This window comes from Cnephaeus nilssonii (genome assembly GCF_951640355.1).
Source record: "Cnephaeus nilssonii genome assembly, chromosome: 6".
NCBI classification, from domain to species: domain Eukaryota; kingdom Metazoa; phylum Chordata; class Mammalia; order Chiroptera; family Vespertilionidae; genus Cnephaeus; species Cnephaeus nilssonii.
In genome coordinates this window covers 97,703,350-97,724,638 of record NC_137077.1, presented here as the reverse complement: position 1 = coordinate 97,724,638, position 21,289 = coordinate 97,703,350, and the positions used below count along the sequence as shown (strand labels likewise).

At 49.2% G+C, this 21,289-nt stretch overlaps 1 protein-coding gene across 1 annotated transcript in view; it reads left to right on the top strand.

Annotated features, from left to right (window-relative positions):
* The window catches only part of SLC7A1 (solute carrier family 7 member 1), a 59,206-nt gene that overhangs the window by 23,025 nt on the left and 14,892 nt on the right, over positions 1-21,289 (top strand). The window contains exons 2-5 of the mRNA XM_079775062.1: positions 8,867-8,966; positions 11,830-12,213; positions 15,089-15,247; positions 17,190-17,364. Coding sequence (XP_079631188.1) covers positions 11,844-12,213; positions 15,089-15,247; positions 17,190-17,364 — 704 coding nt within the window. The 5' untranslated portion in view covers positions 8,867-8,966; positions 11,830-11,843. The remainder of the gene's footprint in view (positions 1-8,866; positions 8,967-11,829; positions 12,214-15,088; positions 15,248-17,189; positions 17,365-21,289) is intronic.

Here is a 21,289-nt window from a genome sequence, read left to right as displayed (position 1 = left end):
GCATTCTCACTGCACCTCCATCCCCATCACCCCTGCCCCCAGGTAGCCTGCGAGAGGTCGCAGCTCCCCACCTGGGCACTGTGGGAGGTTGGTCGCAGTTTCCCACTCCCAGTTCTCCATTCCAGTCTGGGGCCTGGGCCTGATCGGACCATCAGGGCCTGCTGGCTGCTGGTCACTGTCTGTGGGGCGATTGATCAGGGCCGGGCCCCCAGCCTGGCTCTCTCAGCACCTGCAGGGTGATCAGGTCCCTGCTGGCACCCGCCTTGGCCTGGCACCGCCCGCTCACCTGCTCCACCAACCCCCTGTGGTCCCGCTCTAGTCGGCAGCGCGTCCACTGCAGCCTGCTGCCAGCCTGTGTCGATGACCGCCATGTTCCGCACTGCACCCTGGTGGTCAGTGCACCTCATAGTGAGCAGTCAAACTCCTGGTCTCCGGGTCCAACGACTGCCCAAGGGGACAATTTGCATAATAGGCTTTTATTACATAGGATAGAATTATTATTGTTATTGGGAACGTGTCTGGCTTAGGCTTGTGTTTATTATGGCAGGACCAGAGTCAGAATTCTGAGCATAGTTGGTGACAGCATTTAAAGAGCGGGGAGGCAAGGATGGGATGGAAAAGCAGCCTGTTCTTCCATACCTGCCCTCCCCCAGCACCAGTCCTCCCTTCCTCTTTCTCCACTATTTTTCTGCCCTAATCATTTTTGCCTTTCACAGTCTGAGAGGATCTCTGCTTCAGGTGACTTGTCAGTCCCTTCCAACTCTTAGATCCTGTGATTTCATTTTTCAAATTCTCAGGCTTTAAAACACAGAGGTTCACGCTCACCGGTAGGCAGAGCCTTTCTGGGAAGGAAGCTGTCATTCTGGTCCCGGGACGCTGCCTCATCTTTGTGCTCCTTCAGAGCCACAGTACAGAGATGTCCTTCACTCTTAAACACCAAACAGTGGGTTTCCATAACAAGAGGAATTGTTTATAAGGTGGCAATGGAGCCTTAATATCAAGCCCCACCTGGCAGTCACCTCTCTACACTTGTCATCATCTTCGAGTTACATGCAGAGGAGTGTATCTCACGCAGTTCTGCAAGATACCCGAGTCACTCTTAGAAATGAGAACCCAGATGAGTAGGTGAAGCTTGTCGTTCACACTGCATTTTTTCATCTCTTACTTTTTCATCTGCTTGCCTCTTAGTTATTCTCAATCCTGGTTTGGGGACATCGAGGATTCTCCAGGGATGTGGTAACACGGTTTTTATGATGACTACATACTCATTTGCAAACATTGTGTGTAGTGTTGGGTTTTTAAAAATAAAACATTATTTAACAATAATTTTTAAGCCAGTTCACTTAAAAATGAATTAGTAGAGCACTTTGCAGCCCAGACAGCTCCATACAGAAGCAGGCTTCCTCCACCTCGGTGCCCATCATTCTTGGTGTGAGGCTGTGCCATGCCCTGACCTCTACACACTTGATGCCAACACCACCAGCTCTCAGCTGTGACAACCAAATGTGTCTCCAGACATTGCTAACTGTTGCTTAGGGCCAAGTCATCCCCAGCTAAAAACCTCTGTCCTGCAGCCTCTGACTTGGCTTGGCCCTTCCCAGCCTCTTCCTGCCCCCTCCCCTAGTGGGCCTTCCCCAGGAGCTCTGTGCTGATGGGAGGAGGCCTGTACTGGCCAGTCGCAGTACACAGCCAAGGATCCTGGGGCCTTCAGAGGAGCATTTCACATCTCAGAGGAAGGATGAATCACCAAATTGTGAGGCCAGTGGTCCTTTCCTTGGTAGTGGAGTCATTTTTCTTTTTAATAAAAAATTTTAAATCCTTGGTTTTAGAGAGAGTGGAAGGGAAGGAAGGGAGGGGGAGAGAAAGAGAGAGAGAAACATGGATGTGAGAGAGACAAATTGATTGGTTGTCTCCTGAACATACCCCCAACTGAGCCAGGGATCAAACCTGCGACCCAGCTACGTGCCCTTGACTGGGAATCAAATATGAGGCTCTTTGTTGCATGGGCAGATGCTCTAACCATTGAGAAATACTGGCCAGGGCTGGGCTGGAGTAATTTTAATTATTGAAGAGTTGGGGATAGGAGGAACATTTGGCTATTTCCTTGAGCACATTTCCTGTTGAGTTTGTAATTTTTTCTCCCTGATTAGCATTGTAGAACCACAATGTCTGTCTAGATTACGCGATCTTTCAAACAGCTTTTCTGTTTAAATGTTATTGCTGCCTTAGGGAGTAGACAGAAACTGGTGTGGGTCCCAGTACAGGTGGAATCAGGGTGGACATTGGCAACTGAGAGGAGAGGTGGGACACCCCCTCAAGTAGACACTGGACTCCATTTGTGAGTTTGCCTGGGAACCATTAGCAACAGCTGTAGAAACCACTGTCATCAGGCAAAGATACATATAACTGAGAGACTGGTAAGTGGGATTGTATTGTGCGGTCATAGAGCTATGGAAGACAGGAAGTGTGGATAAGGTGGAAGTGGAGTGGAACATGATATGTAAAAGTATTTTGGTTTCTGGTACCATCCAAGCCTGCCCCTTGCTAGTTAATAAGAGTCTGGTGATTTTATGTATAAATCCAAAGCTCAGAGTTTCAAGACTGGTAGGCTAAGGGACAGGGGAGATCACTCCTCAGAAAACCATTTTGGAGTCACCATCCTCACAGTACCCATGATGCAGGCTCATAAAAAGAGGGGGAGAAAGTGGCACGTCTGAGCACAGTCTGGATCTTTTGGTGATGCCTGGAGGCCTCATGGTTCAGGGGACATTGTGGGCTCCAGTCTGGACTTTGGTCTGGACTGTCACTTGCCTCTTTCCTTGAAGAGGAAGCCATGCAGTCAGCTCCGCACAATGCTTTCTAGCCTCTCAGCCCATGTTCCCTTTTAACAAATGAGCTCAGGCTAAAATGGCAAAACTATTTATGCCAGAGAAAAAAATTTAATTATGGTTTGCTTTTACAAACTATAAATGCCCTCCTTTCAGAATTCTGACACCTTGCTTATTTATCCCTTTGGTGGTAGGGAACTTGGCCATCCCAAAGGAGCTCTGTTCTTGCCACAGTTCTTGGTTGGAGTCAGTGAACTTAGAAATCCCCTGACTGCCTTGAACTGTGCTTCCTATTGTAGCTTCATTCCTGACAGTAACGCTGATGTCTGGCCTTCTCGTGGGTCTCATCTTATTTCTAATTATTTAATGGAATTGCATCAGGGGACCAGAAGTGTGCTACCTCCACTTAATAATTCACCCATTCTTATTTTTTTGAAACAGTATTCCCAGTAATAGAGTGTAAACACCATGAAGACAGGTATTTTGGTCTTGTTAGTTTACTGCTGCATACCTGGTTTCTGGAACTGTGTGTGGCAGGCACTCAGACATGTGGGATGAAGAACAGGATAAACCTCACGGGCAAAGCACCTATTTAAGTTGGCAAAATGTTGAGCATTATCCTATATAATAAAGAGGTAATATGCAAATTGACCATCACTCCAACACACAAGATGGCTGCCCCCATGTGGTCAAAGATGGCTGCCCCATGTGGACACAAGATGGCCACGACAAAATGGCCAGCAGGGGAGGGCAGTTGTGGGTGATCAGGCCTGCAGGGGAGGGCAATTAGGAGTGACTGGGCCGGTAGAGGAGGGCAGTTGGCGGGGGGGGGAGAGGGGACCAGGCCTGCAGGGGAAGGCAGTTGGGGGGAACCAGGCCTGCAGGGGAGGGCAGTTGGGGGGACCAAGCCTGCAGGGAAGGGCAGTTGGGAGGGACCAGGCCTGCAGGGAAGGGCAGTTGGGAGGGACCAGGCCTGCAGGGGAGGGCAGTTGGGGGGGGACCAGGCCAGCAGGGGAGGGCAGTCAGGGCCGACCAGGCCAGTAGGGGAGGGCAGTTAGGGGTGACCGGGCCAGCAGGGGAGGGCAGTTAGGGGCAAACAGGCCTGCGTGGGGGGGGGGGGGCAGTGGCAGGGGACCAAGCCTGCAGGGGAGGGCAGTTGGGAGGGACCAGGCCGGCAGGGGAGGGCAGTTGGAGGGGACCAGGCCGGCAGGAGAGGGCAGTTGGGAGGGACCAGGCCGGCAGGGGAGGGCAGTTGGAGGGGACCAGGCCGGCAGGAGAGGGCAGTTGGGGGGGGACCAGGCCTGCAGGGGAGGGCAGTTAGGGGCAACCAGGCCAGCAGTGGAGGGCAGTTAGGGGCAATCGGGCCGGCAGGGTAGGGCAGTTGGGGGGACCAGGCCTGCAGGGAAGGGCAGTTAGGGGCAATCGGGCCGGCAGGGGAGCAGTTAGGCGTCGATCAGGCTGGCAGGGGAGAGGTCAGGGGGTGATCCGGCTGGCAGGCAGAAGCGGTTAGGGGCAATCAGGCAGGCAGGCAGGCAAGCGGTTGGGAGCCAGCAGTCCTGGATTGTGAGAGGGCTGTCCGACTGCCCTCGAGGGGTCCCAGATTGGAGAGGGTGCAGGCTGGACTGAGGGACACACACCCCCGTGCACGAATTTTGTGCACCGGGCCTCTAGTGTTTAATAAAGTAAAATAAAATTTGCTTTTGCCTGAATGGAAAGATCTGGTTCCTTTGACTTACACATTGTTCAGTGGAAGTACACTTGTGGATGTTTTCCCATTATTTTAGGTACATATCTCCTGCCTGTGTGACGGTGTCACATGGTGCCAGGGTCACACCTTGAAGGTTTCCGTGTGCTCCTGGAAACCCATCACGGCTGGTATTGGAATGCCGCTTGCTGTATTTATGAAATAAATGACATTGAATTCTTTAGGCATGAGGTGTATTAGCATTCTCATTACTGTCTTTAGCAAGTGTATTTTCAAATCTGAAAAAATGGAATTGATTGGTTGAACATTCTTGGATTAAAGAAAGGCAGTGCTAATGAATTCATTTGCCAGGCGTTTGATCCCATTGATCCTGATGAGTTCACCCAGACTAACGTACAGCCTCTCTTTCTTTAAGACTTGTAAATTGAGGGTGAAGTGCTTCCAGGACAGGACTGTGAATAGAGCAGGGATCACCACCAGGCTGCTTCAGCGAGCCTGAAGGAAGTCCCGCTGCTTTCCTGACTTGAGTGGGTGCTAGGCTTGGCTGTGCTCACATCACTGGGCAGCCCAGCAAGCAGTGGTTCTCAAACTGTTGGGCCTCAAATCCTCCTCACTCCTGTAGACTATTGAGGGCTCCCCAGAGCTTTGGCTTAGATGAGTTACATGTATCAGTATTTATCACATCACAAATGTTCATGTATTAATCCACTCAAAAATGACATCAATAAAACCTCTTATCTTAACATAAATAACATTGTAATGAAAATAACTATTTTCCAAAACAAAAAAATTTAAAAGGAGTGTTGTCTTACATATTTACACATTTCTTTACTGTTTAGCTTAATAGAAGGCAACTGGGTTCTTATGTCTGCTGTGCATCAGTCAGTGTTGATGTATTACTTTAGATGAAGAATGTAAAGACGGCCTCAAGAATTCTTGGGAAGGAGGAGTACTTTAGTAGCCTTTCCAGATAATTGTGGTTATTCTCTCTTGATACTACATGAAAACTCACAGGCAGTGGTAGGTCCCACTGTGGAATCTGAAACCACATCAGTGAGCTTTTGTGCTGTAAGCTACATGGGCCTGTTCTGCCATTTGAGTTGTCTGTCACCTGGGTATGACCTGTTTTACTGCATTACTGCATAGTTGAGCTATGCAGATCTGACAAGTTGACACATTTCATCATGTCATATATTTTTCTGAAAATCACATTTGTTAGTATCACCACCAATGTCATGAGAAACCCCTTTAAGCTTTGCGAAGTGTTGAGATCTTGGTGCTGGATGCTAGTTTTCCAAAGTTCTGATTTTTGTGTGTGTTTGCTTGAAAGCTCTAATTTTATCATTGACAACAAAGATTACCAGTTGTTTGCCTTCCAGATTCTGCTCCTTTCGCTCCAGAGTTTTCTTCTTGAGGTACAGATCCAGTCGGGGCTCTTGGCTGCCCCTCCCTTCCCCCAAGAATAAAGCGCAGTTTTCTTGATTTGACCACATGGACTTTGACGACTTCATCCCAGCCCCAGCACTTGGACAATTTCCAGGCTTGTTTCCACATTTTTATTTATTTATTTTTTGGTGTGGCTTAAAACATCGCACATTTATTACCTTACAGCTCTGGAGGTCAGAAGTTTGAAATAGGTCTCTCTGGGCTCAGATCCAGGCATTGGCAGGGATCTGCTTCTTTAAGGCTCTTGAGGGACTCTGATCCTGGTCTCTGCCAGCCGGTAGGAGCTGCCCGCCTTCCTTGGCTCATGCCCCTGACAGTGGCGGATGGAGTCTGTCTCACATTGCACCCCTGTGACACTGGACTCCCCACTTCCTCTTCCACCTTTTAAGGACCCTGGTGATCACACGAGGCCACCCAGGAAAATCTTCCCATCTCAGGTTCGGCTGATTTTTTTTTTTCTTTTCATTTTTTCCGCAGTTTGAATTCCCCTTGTTATGGAACCTAACATATTCACAGGTTCTTGAAATTAGGATTTGGCCTTTGGGCCCATTATTCTGGCTGTCACACTCAAGCCTCCACAGTTTTACATTTAGGCCCCCTCCCCCCTTATGTTGGGTAAACTCGTCCTCTCTAAACATCACCTCATTGCAAAAGCCTTTCCAGAGGCTCTGGGTGGGGCCAACTCCGTTCTCTTCTACCAAGACAGAGCCTCACATGGGGCTCTGTGAATCAGCACCTGGGCGCAGTCACACGGTAGGGTGCCTGTGTCAGTCTCCTCTGTTGGACTGTGAACCTGAGCCTTATTCATCCTTGTTTTTCTCAGTTCCCTTGTGGTACTTGGCGCATGGTAGAGTATAAAGAAATAGCAAAATATTGATGATTTTGGGCTATCTTTAAGTGAATGTTGAGTTTCTTTGTTGTGATAATGATGTCATAGTTATGTAGGACAGTGTCTTTCTTGGGATTTACCATGGTCGCTATTATAGCTCACTAGCAAATGGTTCGCGACAAAAGCATATATTTCTACAAAGATAAAGCAAATATGGCAAATGTTAAATATTGGTAAATGCAGATGAAGAGTGTGTAAATGTTCTTTTAACTTTTCTATAGGGTTGGACATTTTCAAAATAGAAAGTGGAAAAGAATGAAATCTTAACGTGGAATGAATTGCATGAATGTGTCGGTTGGGATTGCTGGGAAGCTGGTTCACTGCTGTTGAAGTGTTAAAACTAGCTGTTGATTGAGTCTTCATTGCATTTTGGCATAGTGATAATCCTCTCTGGGTTCACATTCGGAGCAAGGCATCTTCAGGAAGCCTAATGCAACCTCTGCAGCTCCTGAGTGAGTGTGTATGTGCAAAGTAGAAATGATAAGATTGAGAAAGCAGAGGACCTTCTGTGCCACTCATCTGGAAGGTTCTTCCTAACATGCCCTCAGGGAAGTCTGACCTCACTGCATCCAGACAGTGGCACCTCCAGTCACCGACCCCATTCCTTCTGGGATTGCAGGCCACTCCACCAGGCACGTCAGTGGTGCACATGCTACATTTAGAACAATCTGTGGCCTGTCTGGGTGTTTGCTCAGTGCTCATGTGTCAGCCGGTAGAAGAGAGCTCCCTCATGAAATGGTTGACTATACAGAATGGAGTGACTATTTCCTGAGGGAACCAGCTAAGGTTTTCTGCCCCCACTGACCTTGGTTCTCATTGCCAGTGTCAGGAGAGGGTTCACCTGTGGTCCTAGCAATACCCTAGATTTGTGGAAATAGTCTGTGTGGAGGATGCTTTGATAGCATCTTTATCTATGTACTAAAGGCCCAATGCATGAAATTCGTGCATGGGTAGGGTCCCTAGGCCTGGCCGGCGATCAGGGCCCATCTGTAGGGCAACTGGCGGGGTGATGGGGCTCCCGCTCGCACCCACCTTGGCCTGGCACTGCCCGCTCGTTGGCCACACCCCCTGTCGCTACTGCTGGTCACCTCTCTCTATGTGGTGACCGGTGGGACGATCGGGGGCGCGGGGGGTCCCCACTCTCACCTATCTTGGCTGGCCTGGTGCCATCTGCTCGGTGGCACCGCCGCTGCCCCTGGTCAAGGCCTGCGGGCTAAGGGCAGCTCCTGAGCGTCTGCCCTCTGGTGGTCAGTGCACGTCATAGCAACTGGTCATTTTGCTTTTCAGTCAATTTGCATATTAGGGTTTTATATAGATAGATGTAAAAGCCTAAGCGACCGAACAACCAAACGACTGGTCACTATGATGTGCACTGACCACCAGGGGGCAGACGCTCAACACAGGAGCTGCTCCCTGGTGGTAAGTGCACTTCCACAGTGGGAGCGCCACTTAGCTGACCAACGGTGCCAGATGCAGGGCTTATGGCTGGCAAGCACCGCTGCAGCGGCATGAGCCTCTCCCAATCGGGACTGACTGGGCGCAAGCCCGCGGCCAGCGCAGCGGGGCCAGGATGAGTGGGAGCGGCAGGCAGGAGAAGCAGGCAGCATTGGACTGCTGGTTTTGGCCCAATCTCCACAGGCCATGCCAAGAGACACCACTGGTGCATGAATTCGTGCACCGGGCCTCTCGTTTAAAATATGATCTTCCATTTATAGAGGTGATGTGGTAGCATGCCTGGGTTCGAGGCCATCTTATTAGTTTCCTGTCTTCTGAATTCCCCCATTGATGCCACTGCCTGGTGGTGCTTCACCCTGTGTCTGCCCACTCCCTGTGATGTGACCCTTGCCTCCCCACTTTCATCCGATCTTCAGTTCGTGTTACAGCTGGGAGTCCTTCCTGTTGCTGAGCCAAATGGAATCATTCCTGTTGTAACAGCCACAGGCATAGGGATTCTGGGGCCAAAATGATTGTGTCTATTGTCTCTTCTTTGCCTCTCAGGAGCCTGAAGCCCCCAGCTCATCCCTACTGAGACATCCTTGCTCCAAGACCCAGGTGATTGTCGGGTGGCAAGGTGACAAGTCCTCACATCATATTCCAGGTATAGTCTGCCTATCAGCACCCCCGCAGGATGGTCATCACTTATGTGCTAGAATATATTAACTTAGACCTTTAGTCGGTTGTTGACTTTTTAAGTGAACTGACAACTAAAACCCTCCGTTGTTGTTCTTTTAAAATTTAGAGCTGCTGTGCTTTTTCAAGATCACCTAGTACTTCCATCTCATCAGAAAACAGGTTTGCCTTTTCACAGTGGTGGGTTTCTTAAATTCCTACATTTCTTTCAAACAGAACTCTTTTTAAAAAAAAAGAGATTTTAAAAAATTGATATTTTTCTTTAGAGAGGAAGGGGGAGGGAGAGAGAAATATCAATGAGAGAGAAACATTGATCAGCTGCTTCCTGCATGCCCCCTACCCAGGATGGAGCCCGAAACCTGGGCATGTGCCCTGACCGGGAATTGAACTGTGACTTCCTGGTTCATGGATCGATGCTCAACCACTGAGCAACACTGGCCAGGGCAAACAGAATTCTTAATACCTACAGATGGTGAGGCCTCTGCACAAAGGCCTCATCCACAGGGTGTGCTCCTGGTGCCGACGGCGAGTGCCTGTGGCCAGCAGCATGGAGGGGCCTGTGCCCCGTGCGGTGGCTGCTGGCTGCTCCATGATGGTGGCGCAGTGTGCCAGTGACAGCGGGCTGTGTTTCTGCCTTTGACTCTGGAGGACTTTGCACTTCTCAAGGTAACAGGCAGGCTCCGATTTCTTTCTTACTCCCCAACTTTTACTCTTGCTCCTGTTTCTCTGCCTCTTCTATTTTTCACTCTTTTACTGAAGAATTCTTTTGCAGCTTGTTCTGGGGTGTAGGTGCCTTAAAGATCTGCTGTAGATCAGTGAGTTCCATTCAGGTCCTTGGGTTCCTGGAGTCCTGAGGGAGCATTGGAGACAGGAGGGGGTGGGGGGTTTGGGGAGGTCAAGGCTAGCTAGTGGGTCTTGGCGTACCATTGCTCTTTAAATTAGAATTGCTCCTGTTTTGTCTGACTCTTGTATTTGGTTTTGGCATAGGATGTAGTGAGGGGAAAAAGTTTTTCTATTAAAATATTTGAAGGCCCTAGCCGGTTTGGCTCAGTGGATAGAGCGTCGGCCTACAGACTGAAGGGTCTCGGGTTTGATTCCGGTCAAGGGCACGTACTTCAGTTGGGGGCTCCTCCCTGGCCCGGGCCCTGGTCGGGCTTGTGCAGGAGGCAACCAAGCGATGTGTTTCTCTCACATCGATGTTTCTGTCTGTCTTTCTTTCTTCTACTCTCCTTAAAAATCAATGGAAAAATATCCTCGAGTGAGGTTTAAAAAATATTTGAAAGCTCTTTTTTCAGTTATTCTTCGATTAAGAAAAACGATTTACGACAGGGACTTCATCATTGTCATTATTTTATTTACCACAAAAAAATGGAGGTTGTTTTGTAGGTGTGTGTGTGTGTGTGTGTGTGTGTGTGTGTGTGTGTGTGTGTGTGTGTATTAAGAATGTCACCTGATTTTTATCCTGCTCTCACATTCTTACATTCCTCGGGAGCCATTCTTAGCCTTCCTCCCGAGTGTGTAGCTATATTAAGAATGCTCACGTAATCAGGGATCAGCAGCCCACACCGCCTTTCATCAGAGGAACTTTGTGGGGGATCTAGCCAGTGCCCTTTGCCACATGTCAGCATCTCCGAGCAGCTACTGCAGTAGAAGGAAGGAGGAGGGGATCCCACAGCTCCTAGTTCCCAGGGGTTTTCAGCTATAAGTAAGCACCTTATTTTGGAGGCTGTTGCAACCTTGTAAATGTCAGAAGCAAAGGTGCAGAGTTACCAGGTGAAGCAGGGTCCTGCTCACACCCCCATGTCCTCACTGGGCAGCAGGAATCCATCTGCCTCGGGAGAAATGTGATGTGGGAACCTGGACTCTTTAAAAGCCCCCCGGGGTCTACAGTTGTCTGAACCCAAGCAGCGAGGGGCAAATTCACTCATCTCACACCTGTGCTTGACACAGCCAGTGTTTAAGGAAATGGAACCCACGTCCTATCCCCGGAAGCAGTGTCAGGGCGGGAAGGCACCGCTCTGTAGAAAAACATTATGTATCATGATAACTGAGGCTTCTGACTAGATGCAGGGATGTCCCCAGGTGGATTTTCAGACTTCCTGCCTCTGTCCTCACTTCATGAAATTGACTGTTTTCCCCATGAAAGTAGTAGCCTCTGCGACGGACAGTCAGACCTTCTCCTGGTCCCACACTCCTTCCATGGAGCCCATCACCGTCAGCCTCCCTGCCCTGACACTGCTTCCAGTTCCTTAAACACTGTGGGTTGCAGTTCCTTAAACACTGGCTGTGTCGAGCACAGGTGTGAGATGAGTGAATTTGCCCCTCGCTGCTTGGGTTCAGACAAATATAGACCCTGGGGGGCTTTTAAAGAGCCCAGGTTCCCACATCACATTTCTCTCAAGGCAGATGGACTCCTGCTGCCCAGTGAGGACATGGGGGTGTGAGCAGGTCCCTGCTTCAACTCTAAACCTGGACCATTTCTTTTGGGGTTTTAGTCTCCCCTCCTCACCCCACACTTTTGGTTCACTTCTGTTATGTGGGTTTCCCGTACTCCGTAGTTTCTGCCCGCACAGGGTTTCTCCTATGAACGAAAAGAACGGTGGGTGCTCAGAGAGCAAAGTATGGTACAGTCAGCTGCTGCACTAGCCCCGGGGTGTGCGCTCAGGTCAGGCTCAGGCAGGAGGGCCTAGGTGGTGGTCTGATGGGGGAATTCTGAGGCTGAAAACATTTTAGCCATAAATCATCATAAGGGATCTGGTCGCTGTCCGTGTTGCGATTAGAGGGGGTGAAAGGAGTGGCAGTGATGAACACCCTGTTCTTTCTCTTTGCAGATTTAATCAGCAGAATGGGATGCAAGGTGCTGTTCAGCCTTGGTCAGCAGATGCTGAGGCGGAAGGTGGTGGACTGCAGCCGCGAGGACAGCCGGCTGTCCCGCTGCCTGAACACCTTTGACCTGGTGGCACTGGGGGTGGGCAGCACGCTGGGAGCCGGTGTGTACGTCCTGGCTGGAGCTGTGGCCCGTGAGAACTCTGGCCCTGCCATTGTCATCTCCTTCCTGATCGCGGCGCTGGCCTCCGTGCTGGCTGGCCTTTGCTACGGCGAGTTCGGTGCTCGTGTCCCCAAGACCGGCTCGGCATATCTCTACAGCTACGTCACCGTCGGGGAGCTCTGGGCCTTCATCACGGGGTGGAACCTCATCCTTTCCTACATCATCGGTGAGTCATCCACTTCTGTCCTTCCCACTTCCCTACTTTGCTCCAAATAGACCAAGTCTAGCTTCTGAGGAGATCCCTCCTTGCCTGACCTTATCCATCCTCCTTTTTCCTTTTCCCTTTTATGGAAGGCAGAGGCACCACTGGCCCTCCCGCTGCTCTTGGTGCTCATGGCCGAGTGTGCTGGGGTGTAGAGGGGACAAGCCAGGCCAATAAGGAGGTCGTTCCTGTTCACATGGGAGACATAGAACCATGGGATGTCTCTAATTAGTTAAAAAGGATTTAGTCTCTTTTGGTGAACTTATTTGGACTACTAGAGTAAAGTCATCATGGACATAGGAAGATGGGGGAATATAGAAAAGCATGAAGAAGAAAGTAGGAATTACCCAATCTGAGAACTGGGAGATAGTAATTATCTCATTCATTCATTCTCTCAACAAATATTTATTGAGCACTTGCTCTGTGCAAGGCATTTTGCTAGATACTAGGGATGCAATGAAGAAAAAAGACAGTCTCTGTTCATGAGAATTTACTGTCTAGGGATTTAACCATTGTTCATATTTTTGTGAATTTAAATGCATATTTTTGGCACAGTATCTCTCTTTATGTATAGAACAATAGATAGTAAATATCCCTCACAGTGTTAACTGTTTTTCCATAGTAACATTCCTAATGGCTGTATACCATTGTATTGAAACAAACACCTGAATAAAAGAATAACCAAAGGATTTGCATGGCCAGTTCACCGAAGTAGAAATACAAATAGCCATTAAACATTCCATTTATATTTTATCAGGCTTTTTTGTAATATTATCAAAAGACAGTAAGACGTGGTAAGTTGAGCCTGTGAGTCCTGGGAATATCACGTGCGGTTCTGTGTGTGGCCTCTGTGTGGCGCCACTGCCACACACCCAGGCTGCCTTCCCTTTCAGCCTGCGCTGTCTGCTCAGAGCCCACCTGGCTTACTCTTCCAGCTTCCAAAATAAAATTCATAACAATGAAACTGGTAAGCGCAAATGCTCACACAAGCTGAGGTCTCTCGGTGGGAATGCAGCTATTTTAGATGGGCCGTTGTTTTCCAGAAGGTTTTCCAGGGCATGACACAGGAGAGAGCGTGAGGCCTGATGCTTCTAGAGTACACATGATGCTTCTTTGCCAGAGTGCCATTGGCCTACGTGGGGCCATGCATGTGTCATGTGTCACTGTAGGAACTTCTCACCCTTAGCTGCTGGCGAGGGCAGTTTTTCCAGTCAACGTGGGGTTTTAAGCCCTGACTCAGAGCTGGGGATGGGTGGGGGAGGCCAGGCAGCCCCTCAGCCAGCAGGGTGGGGTTCGGCAGCCCCATCAGCAGTGAGCTGGCCTCTGGGGGAGCTGGGAGACCATGTTTCTTCACTGGGTTGTGGCCTTGATGGACAGATTTCATAATAGGCGAGCTGCTCAGCACAAAGAAATGTGGTTTAATTTTTGAGTTGTTGGGAAACTACTTACCATAAAACCAAATAGCAAAATTGAGTCTGCAGATCACCCTGCCAAATTCTTGGGGGGTGATCCAGACTGCAGTCACCTGCAAGGCCCCCTTTGAGAAAGTAAAGGAACATGCTATATGTGACTATTGGAATTTTAGCGACATTTCCTGAGCAACAGCAGGAACTTTATTCATATTGAGAGAGAGTGAGAGGGAGAGCGCACAGTCAGCTATTGTTGGCATTGGGAGTGCTGTCTCCATTTGCGTTCCTCGTGGCTGGGGTGCAGGGAGAGAACTTTGTCTGCCGACAGGTGCTGGGGACCTGTGGGTGTGAGCCCAGGGTCAGGCACAGAGTGGCAGAGATGAGAGTCAGCCGTGTGTGATGCCCCTGGTCTCCTCTTGCTGGGAGAGCAGTGTTCATCAGGAGCGTCTTGGAAAAGGAGCTTCCGAGCAAAGTGCACACTGCTCACTGCGCCCCTGGAGTACCTAGTGCCATCAGTTACATGGCTTGCCATCAGTGTTTCTTTTTTTATGAAATAAAACTAGAGGCCTGGTGCACGAAATTCATGCATGGGGTGGTCCCCTCAGCCCAGCCTGCACCCTCTCCAATCCGGGACCCCTCAGGGGATGTCGGACATCCCTCTCACAATCCAGGACCACTGGCTCTGAACTGCTCACCTGCCTGCCTGCCTGGTCATCCCTAACTGCCCTTCCTGCTGACCTGGTCACTCCCAACTGCCCACCCCCTGCTGGCCTGGTTGCCCCCAACTGCCCCCCTGCCAGCCTGGTTGCCCCTAACTGCCCCCCCCCCCCCCGCAGGCCTGGTTGCTCCCAATTGCCCCCCCTGCCAGCCTGGTTGGCCCTAACTGCCACCCTCTGCTGGCTTGGTTGCCCCTCATGGCCCTGCCGCTGGCCTGGTCGCCCCACACAGCCTGTTCAGTCGTTAGTTCGGTTGTTTCGGTTGCGACCGTCGCTTAGGCTTTTATATATATAGATAGGTAGAAATGAATAAACACTCTCTGAGTGCCTTTCAGGTGGCAAGGGGTAACATTGTTTTGTAAATTTTTTATTAATAACTTATTTATACTAGTATATATTTTGATGAGTATAATGTATTCTATAAAACTTTTATTAATAATGTAGTTATTTATTTGAAACACGTGTATACATGTGTGTATTGAGCAGCGGTGGAAATGCATTTTTCCCCCAGGCCCTAGAAGCTTCCTTGAACTTTTCATTTCACTGTGAACACTGGTTGACCCTCTTCTGAGCGTGCATGCTGAGGTCTGCCTGCTGCAGAATCCCATGGGCCATCTGAGATCCCGCACGGATACGTAAACGTCCAGCTTAATGACAAATACTTGGTTAATTGCTTTCTTTCACGTTCCTCTGATGTGTGTTGTTTTGTGACAGGTACTTCAAGTGTGGCAAGAGCCTGGAGTGCAACGTTTGATGAACTGATTGGCAAACCCATTGGGGAGTTCTCTCGGACACACATGGCTCTGAACGCCCCTGGAGTGCTGGCCACAAACCCAGACATCTTTGCTGTGATCATAATTCTCATCTTAACAGGTACACCCACACAGTGAGAGAGCCACCAGGTTGAGGGCAGGGGTCCAAGAAGGCAGGTTCCTACTGGGGGTTTCTAGAAAGATCAGGTTTTCTTCCTTTTCTCTTTCTCCCCCTCCGCCCCCATTTTCTTTTTATAATTAATACAGACATCCTTTTTGTCTTAATGGCTTATGATAGATTCACAGTAGGGCTGGCCTAATTAATAGCTGCCGACTTGTGTGTCATTTAGCTAACAGAGAACCTATTGAGTATCATTTTTTTAGTACTTAAGGCTTTTTGTGCAAGTGACTCAGGAATACACTCTTGACCCCCTGATGACCATTTGAGAAGGAAAGTTGGTGTTCATCAGCCAGGTTGAGGTACAGGGACGAGGTCTGTCTGGAACACTAACAGGTGTCTGAGGTGTCAGAGACGTCTCAGTTGGTTTTACACCTACTGGCGGTCAAAACACCCTTTAAGCAAGTAAGTTTTATGACAAAGTTGTGGATACAGAATTTAAAAATGCCTGATAGTGCTTGCCCACAGCTGATAGCAGCCTCTTCTTACATGCATCTGTGTTTCAGCCACTGGGGTGGGAGTTTTGCTGACATAAACATTAAGCTGATGAAGTGCAGATAAATTCTCTTTTGCAGTTAGAAACCTTACATGGGTTTTAAAAACAACCCATCTAATTTTGCCCACTGTGTAATTGAAATCATTTTGCACAGGCCAGACTCAGCAGTATTTCTGGCCCAGTGATGGGAACATGTATCAGAGATTAAGTTTGCACTACTCAGATTTTCATAAACACGAGAGGGAGGGACACAAAAGGAAAGATACAGCAGAGTGTGGTGTGTTCCCTATGATGAATCACTATTTTAATATCTGCATTTCAGAATTCAATCTGTTATTTGAGACTCTTTTATTGTAGAACTAGAGGCCCGGTGCAAGAAATTCGTGTACTTGTGGGGGAGGTCCCTCAGCCCGGCCTGCACCCTCTCGCAGTCCTGGAGCCCTCAGTCGGACATCCTTAGTGCTGCCGTGGAGACGGGAGAGGCTCCTGCCACCATTGCTACACTTGCCAGCCGTGAGCCCGGCTTTTGGCTGAGCAGCGCTCCCCCTGTGGGAGCACTCTGACCACCAGGGGGCACTCCTGCATTGAGCATCTACCCCCAGGTGGTCAGTGTGCATCATAGCGACCAGTCATTCCACAGTTTGGTCGATTTGCCTATTAGCCTTTTATTATATAGGATGTATAAAAGACACACTGCAGAGCAGAGATCTCAAATCATAAATTGTGTCGTGTGTTCACTGGGTACCTTTTCATGCCTCTTTTCTTGCTGACCGTTTGCACAGAACTCACCAGGTGGCATCTTTATCCCAAGGTGGTCCTGCGTTGTCATGTGGTTCCTGGGCATTTTTATCACCTGGTGTGTTTTTTAATGTGGGTTTATGAGCTAGAGCTAGTCTGGCCTAGTGCTTAAAGAGTGGCAGTTCCACAACCACAGACACTGTCATTGCTGATATTGCTAACATCTAAAAGGCAATATGAATAATTTCCGGACCTGAAAAACTCATTCTACCAAGAAAATGAGTATAAAGTGTCTCCTTCCTGGAGAAACTAAAATCCTGGTCCTGAGAGTGGTTCTCAGTAAAATACTTCAATGAGCGGGAGGGTGCAGGGAGAGGTGCTCACTTCATCTCCTGGGGGGGCTTTATGTCCCCATCTCTGCAGCCCTGGTGCCCCTGGATGGCGTCCTCATAGTATTGCTAAACGTCTTGATCACTGCCTCTAGAAAGATCATGAATTCAGCCCCATTCCCAGAGGCTCACAGAAATCTTTAGAATTGGATGCCATGTGGGTTCTTCTTAAGTCATCGCCCTTCTTCCTGTCCCCATCCCAGGAAGGATTTGCCTGGTATGAGGTTAATGCTCCATGTTTCCTGTGTATGCACATTTTCAGGACTTTTAACTGTTGGTGTGAAAGAGTCAGCCATGGTCAACAAAATATTCACTTGTGTCAACGTTCTGGTCCTGGGCTTCATCGTGGTGTCAGGCTTTGTGAAAGGCTCGCTTAAAAACTGGCAGTTCACGGAGGAGTATTTGCACAACAACTCTGGTCTCCTGTGCTCCAACAAGTGAGTTGCTCCCTCTGCCCGTCCCTCGGCATGTGGCAGTTGGTGTATATGGGGGATGGAACTGGCTAGAACCATACGAGTCTTTTTTTCAGTAATGTGATTTGAATATGAACATTTTATTACTTTCTTTTGTAGCTGAGGGTGTTTTATTGGTTTAAAATAAGTTTTATTCCCCTCAACTAGATAGAACATGGTATGACAAGGACACTGGTGGTTAAACCAGAGTCTTCATTCTAATTCCATCATGTACATAGTTGAGGATCATTGTCAGACTCACTAAGTAATCCATTTTTTCTCATGTTCTGTTTCATGACCTTCTTCTCAGTTTTGTGATCAGAAAAGATTTTCTCTGTAATACCATGGTGATACCACTTTATTTTGAAATGTTTAATAACCCAGAAAAAGAAATATGTGGGACTTTTATCAAAGTTTTTCAGAAATACTAAAGTATCAAACTGTGATTCTAATAATCTCTTTCTCCCACACTTGACTTGGTTGTATAAGCCCTGAAAAGCCATGGCCCCATCCCCCTGACCTGTCTCTGGCTCAGGACACTCAGGGTTAGAGGCAGGTGATAGGCGGGCTCTCAACCCCCTGCCTTTTCAGGCCTTGGAATGAACCCTCACCTACAAATTCATATTATCTAGGACACAAAAGCCAAATGATCATAATGTATCTTTTTTGTCAGATTTTCAGGTGAAACTTAGGGTCCTGGGATGGAGAACAGGGAGTGTGATTTTGCCTTTGAGTCTATTTTTATTACTGCTAAAGGTTAAACTGCTCAGATAGAGATTCTTCTAAACTGTGGTAGCTTTAAAATGATGTCTCACGTCCCGGAATTTCAGTTGGCTGGCCAGTGAGGCTGTATATAGGCTTTCAGGGACCCAGGTCGTGCCGCACCTGGTTGTTCTGTCATCTCTGAGGATGCTGTTCTTACCTACTGGGTTGGAGTTGGGCTGTGGGTGCTGGCATGATCCAGCTGTCCCAGAAAGGGAGCAGGTGTGGAGCAGAGTGTTCCCAGTGCTTTTAAAGACAGATCCAGCAGACACATGCTCCTTCTGCCACAATTCCCCAGCAGCATCCAGTAGCCAGCCACATGTAGCTGCAAGGGAGGCTGAGACACTGGGGGTCTGAGTGGTCACATGCCAACTTGGTTGCTGGTTGTTAAGGGCCAGGTGCCCAGTTGCCTAATTAATGGGCAGGCATTGATGTGTGACTAGTTCACAACCAGACACCAATAGGAAACTATTGAATTAAATGCACAAAACTTCACTAACTCTAATATTATATGGTTAACTAGAGGCCCGGTGCACGAAATTTGTGCAGGGGGTGGTGTCCCTCAGCCCAGCCTGCACCCTCTCCAATCTGGGACCCCTCGAGGGATGTCCAACTGCCCGTTTAGGCCCCATCTCTGTGGGGTTGGGCCTAAATGGGCAGTCGGACATCCCTCTCACAATCCAGGACTGCTGGCTCCCAACTGCTCGCCTGCCTGCCTTCCTGATTGCCCCTAACCGCTTCTGCCTGCCAGCCTGATCACCCCCTAACCATTCCCCTGCCAGCCTGATTGATGCCTAACTGCTCCCCTGCCAGCCTGTTTGCCCCTAACTGCCCTCCCCTGCAGGCCTGGTCACCCCTAACTGCCCTCCCCTGCAGGCCTGGTCCCTCCCAACTGCTCTCCCCTGCAGGCCTGGGTCCCTCCCAACTGCCCTTCCCTGCAGGCCTGGTCGCCCCCAACTTCCCTCCTATGCTGGCTTGGTCACCCCTTACTGCCCTCCCCTGCAGGCTTGATTGCCCCCAACTGCCCTCCCTTGCAGGCCTGGTCCCTCCCAACTGCCCTCCCCTGCTGGCCATCTTGTGGTGGCCATCTTGTGTCCACATGGGGGCAGGATCTTTGACCACATGGGGCAGCCATCTTGTGTGTTGGAGTGATGGTCAATCTGCATATTACTCTTTTATTAGATAGGATATAGGCCTGGTGCATGGGTGGGGGCTGGCTGGTTTGTCCTGAAGGGTGTCCCGGATGAGGGTGGGGGTTCCCTTGGGGCATGGGGCGGCCTGGGTGAGGGGCCTGTGGTGGTTTGCAGGCCGGCCACGCCCCCTGGTGACCCAATCGGAGGCCCTGGTATCTGGGGTTTATTTATCTTCTACAGTTGAAACTTTGTAGCCTGGAGTGGAGCCAAGCCTTCTGCTTGCTCCGTGGTGGCCGCCATTTCTGTTGGGACTTATGAATCTTCTATAATTGAAACTTCATAGCCTTAAGCGGAGACCTGGGCTGGCCAGGGTGTGCGGAAAGCTTGGCTTCCTCCATTGTCGAGGGAAACCCTAGCCTCCTGCTCTTTCCAGCTCCATGGCTGCCACCATTTCTGTTGGGATTTATGTATCTTCTATCATTGAAACTTTGTAGCCTTGAGTGGAGGCCTAGGCCGGCAAGGGCAGGCGGAAAGCTTGGCTTCCTCCATCGCCAGGGAAATCCAAGCCTCCCTCCTGCTCTCGGTGGCCGTAGCCATCTTGGTTGGGTTTATTTGCATATTTGCTCCTGATTGGCTGGTGGGCGTGGCTGGTGGGTATAGCGGAGTGATGGTTAATTTGCATATTACTCTTTTATTAGATAGGATAGTTCAAATAAAAAGAGCCTTTTAGTCTTTGGGGGACTAAACGCTATTACAGAGAAATGGGGACTTTTAATATATATTCCCAAGCATTCCTGAGTCACATTTATGCCAGATTTCTTGGTGCCCATTCACTTAGGGTGGAGTAAAGCCAACTCAAAAATCTTTGAAGAAACAGTCAACTTTGAAAACCTTGGGTGCCTGTCTTACTGGTTGCTGTTTACAGGTCAGGAATTAAATGTTTCCTAGTTGTCAGTCAAGATTTAATTTTATGTTTTTTATGAAGAGGTTGTCCATGCCAGCTGATGGTGTTTACTTTCATCAGTCATCCTTACACTGAATGTCCTAGCAACGATGAACTCTGCTGGCCTCCCTAAGTGGCAGTTGTAGCCCAGCCCTTGGTCCTGTGTGGGACCTCTTCAGCTACATCTGCCTGCAGCCCTGGGACACGCCATGGAGGGCAGCGAGTCAGCCACTTTAAGAGCTGGAGTGCGGTGGGTGGGACAGGGACATGGCTTGCTTGTTTACTTTATTAAAATCAGTATGATTTTTCCTTTTTCTTTTCTTAACCAGCTGTAGATTTGTGTTTCTGACAATGGCCACACAGTCTTCCATGAATTAGTTTGTCTCTCTGAGGTTCTAAAGCATTACCCAGAAAACCATATAGCGTGGAGGGGTTTCATCATGTGTGGGTTCGGGGGCAGTTCCCGCCACACCGTGCTGTGATTGTAGAAGTCCACTCACCATGGTGGACTTCTTTGTGATTCACAGAGCCCATGGGGGTGGCTGCAGTGTGGACTGTGGACCACACTTTGCTGGCTTACCTGTCCTGGGCTGCCTGTTTTGCACTGGGGTTGGTGGTTCATTTCAGTAGATGACAAGCTTCCGTTTCAGTCTGCTGACAATTTTCCCCACGTCTATCACTTGTGCATTTCTTGGGGTTTCCCCTAGGTTGCTACTGAACCACTGTAAGTCCCACAATTAGGGTCTTCGTGCTTCACGTCCAGTGGTTCCATGGCAGCTTCTGGAACTGAGAAATGTACTTATCCCAGAGGAATCAGTAAAAGGCTTAATCCCCATTAGGAAATAATTGGGTCCAAATTGTCTGTTATTTCATTAGCTCGTTGATAAATCCAACTGAAAGCAAATTTGCCAAAATGAGTTGCTAACGCTCAACCTCAGTGCATCAGTGCTTATAGAGTTGGAATATTTTTCCATTCCTGTTCTCATGTTGGGAGGCGAAGCCGTCTGGGAGGAGGGGGGTGGGGAGGTGTGACATCCTCGCCCTGGGGGTTCTGTGCTAAGTGACAGGAAGC